This window comes from Oryzias latipes, chromosome 17, assembly GCF_002234675.1.
Source record: "Oryzias latipes chromosome 17, ASM223467v1".
NCBI classification, from domain to species: Eukaryota; Metazoa; Chordata; class Actinopteri; order Beloniformes; family Adrianichthyidae; genus Oryzias; species Oryzias latipes.
In genome coordinates, this window is record NC_019875.2 from 28,382,475 (window position 1) to 28,396,432 (window position 13,958).

The window sequence follows — 13,958 nt, forward strand, 5'->3', positions numbered from 1 at the left end:
GACCTAATAAAGAGCAAAACAATGCCGTGTGGTGAGAAATAATTTTTCAATAACTGATGAAGGTGAAGAATCAACACAGATCCCGACAAGTAAAGGATGGTAGCCTTCCTAAATTTGCATCCAGGTCATATAACATTATTTCCTATAATGCCTCATGTAAAACATTTTGCAAAAGTAAATAATTAATTTTATTGAATTGCTTTTTTTGTTTGAATTTGTTCTCTGCAATTGTCATCCTTATTGTATAATATTTTGAAATTTATTCAGATTACATGATAAATTAAAGTTCTTGTTCATAAACCTGTAATAATATTCAATTCAACTCAATTTTCTATATTTCAAACACAAATGGAAATAAACACAATGGTTTTTAAACCATTGTGTTAATTTTTATTTTGCGTGACACATACAAAAGTCTTAAGAGCAGTAAATTTTATACTGGAGCTATTAAATCAATTAATAATCGAATGAACATACAAACTGCTTGCATATTTCCTCCAGAATTTTGCAGGTTTTATTTAAAATCGACAAAATATTCAATAAAATGAAATGGAGTGGGGGAAAAAACTTTTGTTCAATTTTCACTAAAAATTCACACATTGACCAGCAAGTGTACAACCAAAGTTTTGTTGACCTGTGACCCTGGCAAGAGGCCATCACCTTTACGCGCATCAACAAATTTGAACTCCTCCTAGGAGTTTCAATCTCATAACTCCTCGAACGTCTATAGGGTGGTACTTGGGGAAAAAATGTTGGGTTAAGAAGTTTGCAGATTTTGAACGGCAAGCACGCAAAGGTGGTGTTTCCCTGTTGCTGGCACATTCTTTACCGGAATATTGGGAAATTACTTACTTACAGCTTTGTGTTTGATGGGAAGGGGGGGGGGGGGGGGGGGGGGTACATGAGCGGTATGTGTGGGAGATTTAAGACTGCGATCCGTCCCGCAGCTCTAGGGGTACAAGCAACCGAACTCAGAACCGGGTCTAAAAGTGTGTGTGTGAATGTCGCTCAGTCCTTAGAAAACATTCAAACAATCACGCGGATTTGTGTTTCCAGTCGTGTCCCGACTAAATGAAGGCTGATGTTATTCTTACATGTTTACGTGCAGCCAGCAAGCAGCACCACCCAAAGCTAATGTTGTTAGCCCGTGTTAGCATACTGCTAATCCTGGCTTCGTTCAGAAAAAGCACTGACCACACGGATTAAAATTCAAATGATGAGCGAACAGGTGTTTCATAATAACCGTAACATTATTAAAGGCACGTTTAGAAGATCGTCTCGTATATTACCGAGCTGACATGTCAATGTTCGGCGCTGTTTAACATTGTTTTGTATTGAATTGTTACATTCAATAAAGTTTTGGAAAAAAAAGCCACTCGGCGGAATTTATGTTCTTCCGGTTTTCAAACCCTACTGCGCATGTGCGAATGATTTATTACGACGGAAAGTGTGACCTTAGTGAACGTTTTTATATTCTGAAAACATTTTTCTGGGCCCATGTACACGGTTGGATTCTAATCCGACCATTGATCCCATCAAGATATTTTGTACACGTAACCGCGGCTTATGGTGTCGACGCGCAACGTGGCGGGGGCGTGGCATCACGATGGTGGTCTCTCCATCGGGATGTCAGTCACCCATCACGATGGACGATGATATCGTCCATCGGCACAACCCTACAACAAAATGAAGTTTTCATTGAAGAACCACAAAGCTGCTATGTCCACAGGGATCAACCAATCAGGGTTTTTGGCCCTGATCCCATTCACATGATTATGATTTTCTGCCGATACAGAGTTCGGAAATAATAACAGATCATTTTTATTTTATAAACCTTTTATCATTTTATACTTAAACAGTGAACCTCTGTGGAATAGTTTGAACAATGGAGCAAAAACAGTGCAATATCAACTAGTAAAAATAGGTGATAATTAGTCATGTGACAAAGTTTAGTGGCTGTAGCTTTAGGATCTTTAGAGCTATTGAACATTTATGATAAAATGTTATTCAGCTTTTCATAAAAAAATCTTCTAAAAATCTTTGTCGTAGTATGATTATGAGGATGGACTTTCATAGCTAGCTCTTCTTCCACTTTCGGCTTCTCCCATCAGGGGTCGCCACAGCGAACAAGTCGCATGGTAAATTTGGCAATGTTTTACGCCGGATGCCCTTCCTGACGCAACCTTCTCAAACCGGGCTTGGGACCGGCACAGAGGTAGAGAAGGGAATAGGGAGCAGCCTGGAGTCGAACCCGGGTTTCACAGACGGAAGGCGCTGCAAACCAGCACGAGCTAAACCGGCTCAAAAACTTTCATAGCTAGCTCATATCAATAAAACCAAATCCGCGTCGGCTGCCTCTCCGACCTAGCCGGGTGCCCAATTTGCGCCCCGCCACTCATATTGAGCTGCTGCCAGACCTTCACGCCACGCCCATTGCTCACACGGCGCCACAGGACCTCAGATCCCATCTGTAACCTTGACTTGACATTGAAACTGGCCGCCTCTGCCATGCCAAACGCATTGGGAGTGAACGCAGCTTAAAAAATGGGTCCCAATGCCCCCCTGCTAAACACTCAGCATGAAGGGGTTAGATTGGGGGGGTTTAACCACCAAATGCGACTGCGTCTGGAGCTCACCGCTCCCCCAGGGCACGGGTCAAATGCGGAGAACTGTTTTCACACACCGAGGTGTGTGACGTAAGGGATAATGGCCGACGAAGTGTGCATTATCAGAAATTACCACACGACGTGGAAGCCTGAACCGTCCGACGCGAAGTCCGTTAATGCTGATAATGCAGACTTCGAAGGCCATTAACCCACTTATACCGTGGTCACTTACAAAAGACATAAATATTCAACCAGTTTTTAGTACTTTGTTCTTGTTATTTTTTTCAATTTGGATCGCTTTTTTCACAAAAAGCGGACTATTTGTTGCATGGTCCGATCTCAGGTCTCGACTGCAGCGGCAAATGAAAGCGATATTTATGTTGATGGTCACGGCGTGTTGAGTAAAGCATCTTTCAGAGAGAAAGTTCCCCTCTGACCGATTGTTTTTGTCCAGATGATGACGTTTGTTTTAAAGAAGCCGGCGCAGTGATACAGAACATTTAAGCCATGTGACCGGAACTTCTTTTTTAGGCGTGCATTATCACTGTGGTGTAGCACTTTTTAATGCACACCCAGCAGCCAATCAGAATCGAGTATTCACCTGGACCATGGTATAAAACTTTATCCTTTTTGAAGGTCATTGTTTGAGTTTAGATGAACCAATAAAGACACTTGCTGTCAGTTTTAGCTACATTTTTGGCAATAAAATGTTTCGATTCATTCATTATATGCAGACTTCTACTAGGGACTTTTATCTGAAATAATAAGATTTAAACATTTAGCGCTGATGATAATAATGAGAATGAAAATAAATATCCAATCAGGATACAACATTAGTCTGAAACCAGGTGATTGAGCCAGATTTCTGATCACACGATCAAGGGAATTGTGTTTCCTACCTTTCACTGCACAAGTCCTGCACCCTTTTTTGAGTGTCCTGCACCTGCCGGTTTTTCTCCTCAATGTCCTCTTTTAGCTCCCTGACCTGAGTTTTGTAAAGGGTCTACAGGAGGAAAGGCAAACATAAACACATGACTGCACTCAGGAATGGAGGGGAACTTGAACGTCCCGAATTGTACTCACAGAAAAATACTGTTCGGCTTCAAGCTGGTCCTGAAGTTCCCTCATCTGTCCCTCGTTGCCTCTGTATTGCCTGAAGACACGTCACACATTAAAAGAATGGAAAGAAAAGAAAAACCGTAGAAGTCAGTAGAATCAGGAGGCTGTAGGGGGAGTAAACAAGGGCTTAAGAGTCGGAGAAAATCCTATTCCTGAAGTGTAAACTCTGGAAGAGCGGCTTGGCCACAGTCATACCCTAAGCTGGAATAATAGCGCCCTAAAAGCTGTTTAACAACGGCTTTGTGGAGAGTTAATGCTACCGCAAACTGGAAGAAAGAGCAGACGGCGTACCCAGGAAGGCCGTTCCCAAACCTACTTAGTCAGCTGGGCCAGCTGGAACTCCAGCGAGCGTCTGTTCTCCAGCGCCGTGTTGATCTCCTGCTTGAGCTGCTTCTCTGAACATCTCAGCCGGTCCAGATCCTGCGAGCGGCTCTTCAGGTCGGTCTGAGCGATGACCCGCTTGTTGGACTCCTGATCCAGCTGGATTCTCAGATTCTTGACCTGAAGAAGGCGGGAAACGAGCGGGTGAGGAGAAAGCCCCAGCAGATCGGAGTCATTCTTGCTGCACCAGCCGTTTACTAACCTCGTCTTCCAGCCTCTCCTTTTGCTTCATCAGCTGCTCCATTTTCTGCACCGACTGCTTGAGGTCAAACTCCAACATGGAGCACTGCTTCTCAACCTCCAACACCCGACTCTCCGCCCTCATCCTCGCTATGTTCTCCTCTGACATCTTATGCTGGACGGCTGAAAAAATTGTCAAAAAAATAAAATGTCAACCTTTGAACAAACATGAATACATAAAGTTTAACTTAGAGTGCGAGTTCCCCGAGAATCCAAGACAGTTTGTACATTTATAAAGTTAAAAGTAACAAAAACAAAAAAGAGTTTTGTTTTTTTAAACCAAGTTTTGAGAAACTTTCATCTTTTACATTTGTCTCAGTCGTCAAGCAGATGCTCAAGCAACTGTATGCATTAGAAATATCAAGGAAGTAAGTTTGAACACAGTATATGTACAAGAAAATATCTAAAAGCAAAAAGTTATTACTGTGCAAAATATACCAAAAAAATAACTTGTTTAACTCCAGTTTTTGTCCAATGGAACCAACATCCTTCTTTGAAAAACATCCAAACATAACTGATAGATCATCGCTCCAATACAAAAACATTTCGGCCCATATTTAAAATGCAACGAGGTAAAGTTCAGGCTGACTTGAATCTGATGCTTTACTCATCTCCAGAGGTTGAATTTTTATCTGACGGCCAAATAGAAAATATGGAGCTACAATAATATTCTAGGATCAATTCCAACCCAAAAAAAAAAAAAAAAGATTTTTGGCGAAAAAACAAAACAAAAGATAAAGGAGTGATGAGGAAAATAGCAAAAGAGTTCAGAGGACATGCTCTGAGTGGCATACCATTCATGGCAGCCGACTTGGCCTCTTCGATGGACTCGTATTTGTCGGTGAGCTGCGCCCGCGTCACCCTGTGCTCCGTCTGTTCCTGCTCCAGCCGCTGCTGCAACGTCTTCAGCTTGTAGTTCAGGTCGATCTCCAAGTTGTTCTTTTCCTGTGGGGGAAGAAAAGCATCAACAAGCACACAGTGAGGGTTAAGAGGACACAGTAGTTTAAACAGATATCTGCCACTGCGTCTGCTTACCTTCTCCAGGTTGTTGCTTCTTTCCTGGGCCTGCTTGCGTTCTCCTTCTGCTTTAGAGAGGCTGAGCTTCAGGCTTCTGTTGTCCTCTTGCAGTCCAGCCATCCTTGCTTTGAGTGAAATGTGAAATAATGTTAAGTATCAAGGCAGTTATAATGTCAAGAGGGTGTTTTCTCATCAAAATCGACATATCTTTAGACAAATAACTCACTTGAAATGAGGAAAAATGACTTTATCGCTTCATGTAGGGACATTTTGAGTGATTTTATGAGATTTTGACACAAATTCAACACCCTCAAAGTCTGGTTATTGCTCCAAAAGGCGTTACCTTGCAGCTCTCTGATCTCCTCGGAGCCCAGACTGTTGTTCCTCCGTTCTGAGTCCAGGGTGCTCTGCAGAAGCAGAAGCTCCTTCTCCAGCTGCGCCTTCTCTCCATCCGTCGCTCGACTCCTCTCCTGCAGCTCTCGGTTCAAACTCTCCAGCTGGCTAATGGTCTTCCCCATCTCCGAATGGTTTTTCCTGAGTCTCGCTGCTGTGTCGGATTCTGCGCGTAGCATGTTGTTGGCCTCTTCCAGCTGTCAACCAACATACCAGGTTAGGAAACGTGGCCCACCGGAATTTGCTGCTACAACAGGGTTCCTACAAGCATCTTCAAGTTGAATCTAAAGACCTTTTTTAAGACCATGCGATTTAAAATTAAAACCAATTTCTTTCCCAGAAAAATGACACCCTTCAACTTTAGAACAATCATTTATTAAGAAAACAACACAGTATTTCTGAATGTGAAATGGAGTCATAGCAACTGGAGCTAAAGTCTTCATCCTTCAAATGTTTGTTGCTCATCAAAGTGGCAATTTTCTGAATGTACCGTGTTGCCCCGCTTATTCGTGATTTCACGAATTCGCAGTTTTTTCTTCAGTCACGTGACTCCGGTTCATTGCAAAAGCTAAAGACAATTGTATGAAACTTCTGCATCCAAAGGAGCGGAGATGAAGCGCACGCCGGCCCGTCGGCTTCCTCGCCGGCTGCTTAAGAACATCTTAAAGCTATTTCCACCGGTTCCTGAATCGCTATGACCCAGGACCCATGACATCAGCTGACCGGGAAATATCCCGATACGCTGAGGAAGACAATCGGGGAGGGGAGGGGGGGTGATCATCCGGATGAATGTCAGAATTTTTATCTTCTCCGGAAAGAAGTGCCGTACCGACGTAACGTACTACCGGAGCGACGCCCAGGACCTCTTGCACTCGACTGATGAAGGAGGAAGCACAGGCTCCTGGTTTTAAGGCACACAGTGGCGGCGAAACTCCTAGTGTGCGTTATAAAATGTGTGGTACAGTCTGTTGGTCTGAATTTAAAAAAAAAAATCTATGTTTAGAAATATTCCAAATGTTGTTTACAAAGAAGTAGAAATGTTAGAGAAGGGTTTTTGATGAGTAACGATCAGTGAGGGACATTCTCCAGCCGTGGGGGTGGTTCTGCGTGTATTTGTTTTTGGCGTTTTGGCGGTTGTCTCTGCTCCCTAACTCCCCCAAATAAGGGGGGGGGGGGGAGAGGAAACTTTTATGACCTTTTATGAGTTTTATGTCTCCATTTAAAAATCCTAAAATGAAAAACAATGACTCAGTTTCTACATTCAAAGTTAGACTGAAAACATTCCTCTTTGGACAGGCTTATTGTCAGACTAGTTAGTATTTAGAGATTATTTAACTTAATGTTAATTTGTTTAAATTAAACTTAATAACTTTTTCCTTTAAAAGGCTGCTAGAAGTTGAAGCTGGGGTAACTATGGTGCTCCGGGGTTCTGTCCTCTTTCCTTTTTTTACTTCTACCCTTCCTCTCCTCTATTCTTGATCATAATTTATCATTTAGTTCTCCATGCCTCTGTTTGGTGCAGTGCGATTCATGTATTGTCCCTCTTTTCCTCTCCCCTCCTGGGGAGTGGGAGTGCTTCCAGATTTCCAGTTGGCTCATCCGTGCTCCAGTTCCTGACCGTTTACCTCGCCTTCGCTCCCGCTCCTACACCTGGCTGTGGTTCCTGTCTCCAGCTCGACTCGCGCCCTTGACTGTCCCCACAACTCCGGCTGGATGAAGCTCGTCTGCTGGACTTTTATATATATATATATGTAGTTGTAGATTTAGATAAGTTAATTCTTCTCTAAGAGTTCTGGTAAATCGCCTGTCCGTCCTGGGGGAGGATCCCTCCTTCATGTGGGCACCCCTGAGGTTTCTTCGTTTTTTCCGGAATCCATTTTTTTTGGGAGTTTTTCCTTACCGCAAAGGGGGGGTCTAAGGGCAGGGATGCCAGTATAGCTTTGTCAGTTTGTTAGTTCATTTTAGTATTTTCCTATTGAACTCTTTGTATTCGTGATCCTTTTAAGTTCATGTTTTACTTCGAAGCCCATCGAGACGACTGTTGTTGTGATTTTGGGCTATACAGATAAAATTGAATTGAATTGAATTGAATTGACTCTTCATTCAATGTTGTTATTGTAGCAGTCATTATTCATGTCTGGCTCATAACAGTGTGACCCTGAATTAGTTTGGGTTGTTTGCTGTAGACGCTGATGCTTCAGGCGCATTAGCAGCTGACTGGATAGCGTCCTCGCCTCGTTTAATGTACATTTCCCGAGGATCAAAACTGTGGCTTTTTACCATGTTGTTTGTGGCACGTTTCTTTTTCTTCTTCTTCTTTTTTTGTTTTTTTTTTTCTTAAAGGGCGGTGTGGATCCAGCCTATTGATGCATAACTTTTTTTTATGCAGCTCTTTATTATTTTATTGTAGTAATCATGGTTTAAAAAATAACATTTTGGACCAGAAATGTGAAATGGAGAAGTTTCAAAAAGCACAATTTTTAAGGATCAGATGTCAAAATTCAAGACTTTTTTTTAAAAGGATTTTTATGGTAATTTTTCCAAATTAAAAAATGCTTCAAGACTTTTTAAGACCCTGTTCAAGTTAATGTTGTTTGTGAAAATATACCTGCTTCTGCAGCTGGACAATCCTGTCATTTGATGCTTGTGAGTTCTGGCTGATCTTCTTCATGTCTTCAAGCTGCTCCTTTAAAGTTGACACTGGGTGAGATGAGAAACCAAACAGGAAGAAGTTTCATTAAAGAAATGCATAAATGCAGCACCGAGAACACTTGAATCCGCTCATTACTCCTCCCTTTACCTTCGTTCTCCAGGTTGCGCCTCTTCTCCGCCTCCTGGTCGGCCTTTCTTTGGTACTCTGTGAATCGGTGCTGCAGCATCATCTTGTCCTTCTCAAGCAGAGACATGCTTGCTTCCACGGTCTTCCTCAGGTTCGCCTGTGGCAGAGAAGAGCAGAACAGAGCAGCTGTGACGCAGAGAAAATCCATCTTTTCGCCAAAGGCCACAGGCAGAAAATCATTTGGATCACTTTGCATCTGCAAATTAAGTCCAATAAAAAAAGCCAGGATGTGCTTTCATTTCGATAACAAAATAACAACAACAACATCCACCTCCTCATCCAGTTCCTTCACGATTTTTTCAATCCTTGTGTTGGATGCCCTGAAGAGAAAGGAAAAGAGTTTACAGTGTCATTAAGATAAATGCTGACGCTGATGGATATTCATGAAAATGTACTGATGCTTCATTCACTCCATACCTGCACTTCTGCTCCAGCTCATCCTTCAGCTGCATTTCACCGTGAAGCTGCTCCTCCAGCTGGTGGATGCGTTTCTGCAGACTCTCCAGCTGAACAAGCGTGGAAGGTCAGCACATGTTTAACCAGGCGGACTGCTTTTTTTCTGACGCATTCTGGTCTACTTACATGACTTTTGTCTTCTTTTGCAGAACTACTATGTTTTTCACGGGCCTTCGCAGAAGTGGAGCAGCGTAAAAGACTGGAGGGAAATACCACGGACACTGTGAACGTACAGTTTTAAGAGTGCAAGAAAAAAAAACAACACCTTTCGCCTTTACTCAAATATGAATAAACGCAGACTTTTTTAACCTTGAAACTGCTCTCATAGCTTTTGATCAAGCAGGTTGTGTTGAAGAAAGGAACACCAGCTGTATAAATAAAGAGAATGTTCTGCACAACGTTGGACATTTTGGCATTATGCCATGACTACTGTTGTGGGTTTTCTGTTAGGCCGGTTACCAGGAGGTGTGATCAGACACGAAGACTGGTGTCTTAGCTTGTAAAATGTTATGTGAATGTTAAGTTGTGGAAAAAAATCGACTTATTTTTTGTCAAATTTAAAGGTTCTCCTCTTTCAAAACACCGGACAAAATGATCTCCTATTAAACAAAGGGAAGGTGTACATGTGTATCAAACTGTATTTTAGTTGATTTCGCTTTCGTTTAGTGATTTTTCATTGTCTACCTTGTGTTTCATATTAGTGTTTGTTGCATTGCGTTCTAAAAATGACCTGAAATAGTTGAAATCCACGATGTAGTTCTCTTTATTTTCTACAATTATTATACAATTATTAAGGCTGTAAAACTTGTCACTATAAACTTTCTACGCTTTTCTCAGACAAACACAAGCATGTTTCCACTTTTTTTTCTTGGTTAAACTCTCAAAGTTCAAACCTTTACAGAAAAATAAGCCCAGTATTATGGAATGAAAACAAAGATCTGCTCGGGGTTGAAGATTTATGTAGATTTGGTAAACTGAACGCAGTCTGTACAGGAGACACGGCATGGAGGAGATCGACAATGGCCTACAGCCAATCAGGATGCAGAACACAATGTGCTATATAAAAAAAAAGCTTTAAAAAAGCGTGCAAAATTTCACTAAAAAACCCATGAAACAGTCAGTAGCTGCATTTTCATGAACTCTAAAACTACGCAAATTGGATTCATGATATTAAATTCGCCTAATGAAAAAAAAATAACTCACATCAGGGCTCCAGACTAACTTTTTTCACTAGGAGCACTGTGGCCCCTAAATGAAAATTTTAGGGGCACAACCAGAAAATTTAGGGGCGCATACCGTAAATCAACATGCTAACCAAATCTTCTAATTTCCACTGTATTATAAATACAGTAAATAAAATAAATAAAGTAAATAAATACTTTAATTATAGATGCAAAAATTACAATGTGCTGTTTCAAATTCAGTGTCAGATTTTATTCTGCACTTTTGAAGATGCAACAAGAAGGTAAACTGACAGCACCATCGCTGTCATGACAGAACCAATAGCAAACAAAATACCATAAATTTAGAATAAAAAAAAGTTTTTAGTAACAAGTGATTACCGTAGTAACCTTTCGGTCATTTCACAGTTTCAAACAATACTTAAATGTATATAACCATTAGGGGATGGAAATTCATGTTGGCGACACCAAATACGTGCAGCCAAGAAGCACAATAATTTGAGATCACCCAGATGGACGCAAAACTGCACAGGTCACACCAGGTGACCTGTGCAGTTTTGCTTTTTTGTTTTTGCTCTAACATCACCTGTCAATCAAAACCAAAATATCACCAGAAAGGGGCGGAAGCAAGACCCCAACCTGAGCGAACGCAGCTGCAAATTTAGTACTGAACTGACTGAAAGCTGCCCTACAGACTACAAAACAATGCATTATGGGACATGCGTCCTGATGGGTTTTTTGTAGTTCACTGATCAAATGAAATAATTGAAAATGCAAACTGATTAAAAAAAGGTTACATACATCACAAAACATTGAAATAATTATAAAAGATGTAATATCACAGATCATACTTAGGGGGAGAGGCATAATTATTAAATTGAATGTTAAGGACAACTCCAACTTCCTGTTGCAGCTTCGCCTTCATGCCCCCCCCCCCCCCCCCCGGGCGCTGGTTCATCCTAAACACGTCTATCGTTGCATTTTCCACACGTGTTTTAAGTGCGTCTAAGACTAAATCGTGTTGTCGCTCACACGTGTTTAATGTTCGAGCCCCGTTAGCTGTCACGCATGTAGGTGTGGGACATTTATGCTCCTCAGCTGACCCGACTCCCGCGGGAGCGGAGTCATGCCGTTACAGCCGTGCATGAGAGCCGTGGTTTGCTTCGCGAGTTTGAGACCCCTGCTGTACACTCTGGCACTGGTACACTAGCTACAGGTCGGAAGAACGAATCAATAGTTCGCTAGCTGTTCATAGCTCAGACGCACATATCAGGTTGTGATGATATTTGTCTCCGTTTCCTTCCCACAGATGTTTACGCGCACTCGATTATCTCTAGGCCCCGCCCCCTCCACATATTTTAGCCACTTACAGTGACTTTCCCTATTCTTCTCACACGCATTGGCCGCCTCAGGCATCACTCAATGACATGCGAGTGTGCGCTCGCGTGTGCTCCAGTCTCACGAGTGTGTGTGTGTCTGTCTGCGTGCGTGTGGGCTCGCGTCTCATTGATGATTTCATTGCTCATTTCATTGATCATTGACGGGCCGCTTCCACGTTTAATGAATAAAAATATACGGAGGGTGGGGGAGGCAAATTTACTGGTCGCGCATGTGCGACTGGATGTAAAATTCAGTCGCACACTCTCAAATTTTGGTCGCAAAATGCGAGCAAACGGTCGCAGTCTGGAGCCCTGCACATTTACCGAAAAAAAACAGTTTAGGCGCTTAGAGGAGGCTACTTTGATAGATGATGATGAGCGCCAGTGAGAGACTGAATCTGTATCTGCTGTAAATCAAAGCGTGGTTGAATGACTCATCGCGCGAGATGGTTTGTGTTTTTTCGCATTATTTTGATTTAATCAGGGCTCCAGACTAACTTTTTTCACTAGGAGCATAGTGGCCCCTAACTGAAAATTTTAGGGGCACAACCAGCAAATTTAGGGACGCATACCGTAAATCAACATTCTAACCAAATCTACTAATTTCCACTGTATTACTAATAAATACTTTAATAATAGATGCAAAAATTACAATGTGCTGTTTAAAATTCAGTGTCACATTTTAATCTGCACTTTTGAAGACGCAACAAGAAGGTAAACTGACAGCACCATCGCTGTCATGACAGTACAAATAAGTAAAGAAAACTGATGGAAATTTATCTTTGTGACACCAAATAGGTGCAGCCAAGATGCACAATAAGTGTGTTTGAGATCACCCAGGTGGACGCAACGCTGCGCAGATCACCTGGTGTGTGACATATTTTTGTTTTTGCTCCAACATCACCTGTCAATCATCACAAAAATATCGCAAGAAAGGGGTGGGAGCAAGGGGCAAACCTACCCTGACACAGCTGGAAACTGAACTGACTGAAAGCTGCCCTACAGACTACAAAACAATGCATTATGGGACATGTGTCCTGATGGTTTTTGTAGTGGAGTGATTAATTAAAATAATTTAAAATACCAATTCATTAAAAAAGGCTACATACATCACAAAACATTAAAATAATCATAAAGAATATAATAACACAGATAATACTAAGGGGGAGAAGAATATTAAAACTAAATTGAATGTTAAGGACAACTCCAACTTCCTGTTCTCCTCCAGTCTTGCTGCAGATTCGCTTTCATCTCACAGCCCCGCCTGGTGTCCCCAACGATCCAGGCGAGGTGCCGGTTCATCTCAAACACGTCTATCGTTGCATTTTCCCCACGTATTTTCAGTGTGTCTAAAACTAATGTTGTTGTTGCTCGAGCGTGTTTAAAATTCAAGCCCCGTTAGCTGTCACACATGTAGGTGTGGGACATTTATTCTCCTCAGCTGACCCCACTCCCGCGGGAGCGGTGCATAAACCCTTTGATGCGCCGCCGTAACCGTAACCAAGACCAAAACCTAAACCTTCCTCCGGTTCTGTGCGGCCCAGAGAAAAGTTCAGCACGGACTGCATGTATTTAGAAAATTACGAGCGAATAAATACTTTCTAAAGGAAAGTAAGGAACTCCTTAATGTGGTCCGGGGAGGGGGCTGTCAGGTTTCCTGCTTTCAAGCCCGGTCATTGTCACGCCCCCATGAGTCATATACCCCACTGTGATTGGTTGCTTTATCAGCTCCGCACACGACAATGAAAAAGTGTCATTCATACAAACTGGCGGGCTGCAGTTACATTAAACCTTCATATTAAGGCGGGGGCCGCAAAATATCATCTTGGGGGCCGCAAATAGCCTGCGGGCCGCGAGGTTGAGTCCCCTGCTGTACACTCTGGCACTGGTACACTAGCCGCAGGTCGGAAGAACGAATCAATAGTTCGCTTACCCATAGCTCAGACGCACATATCAGGTTGTGATGATTTTTGTCTCCGTTTCCTTCCCACAGATGTTTACGCTCACTCGATTATCTCTAGGCCCCTCCCCCTCCACGCATTTTAGCCACTCACAGTGGCTTTCCCTATTCTTCTCACACGCAGTGGCCGCCTCACAGACAGGCATCACGCGAGAGTGCACGTGCTCGCGTTTCATGAGTATGTGCGCGAGTGTGTGTCTGCCTGCGTCCATGTGGGCTTGCGTCTCATTGATTATTTCATTGATCATTGACGTGCCCCTTCCACTTTTGATGTATAAAAAATACGAAGGGTGGGGGAGGCAAATTTACTGGTCGCGCATGTGCGACTGGATGTAAAATTCAGTCGCACACTCTCAAATTTTGGTCGCAAAATGCAACCAATTGCTC

At 42.5% G+C, this 13,958-nt stretch overlaps 1 protein-coding gene across 2 annotated transcripts in view; it reads right to left on the reverse strand.

Annotated features, from left to right (window-relative positions):
• The window catches only part of rock1 (Rho associated coiled-coil containing protein kinase 1), a 48,085-nt gene that overhangs the window by 8,816 nt on the left and 25,311 nt on the right, over positions 1 to 13,958 (reverse strand). For both annotated transcript variants that reach the window (XM_011487016.3, XM_011487013.3), the window contains exons 11-22: positions 9,178 to 9,250; positions 9,013 to 9,101; positions 8,867 to 8,915; positions 8,557 to 8,692; positions 8,365 to 8,456; positions 5,707 to 5,953; positions 5,382 to 5,488; positions 5,141 to 5,291; positions 4,309 to 4,469; positions 4,042 to 4,226; positions 3,690 to 3,759; positions 3,506 to 3,609 (exon numbers count right to left, since the gene is read on the reverse strand). In XM_011487016.3, the coding sequence (XP_011485318.1) occupies positions 3,506 to 3,609; positions 3,690 to 3,759; positions 4,042 to 4,226; positions 4,309 to 4,469; positions 5,141 to 5,291; positions 5,382 to 5,488; positions 5,707 to 5,953; positions 8,365 to 8,456; positions 8,557 to 8,692; positions 8,867 to 8,915; positions 9,013 to 9,101; positions 9,178 to 9,250 (1,464 nt within the window). The remainder of the gene's footprint in view (positions 1 to 3,505; positions 3,610 to 3,689; positions 3,760 to 4,041; positions 4,227 to 4,308; positions 4,470 to 5,140; positions 5,292 to 5,381; positions 5,489 to 5,706; positions 5,954 to 8,364; positions 8,457 to 8,556; positions 8,693 to 8,866; positions 8,916 to 9,012; positions 9,102 to 9,177; positions 9,251 to 13,958) is intronic.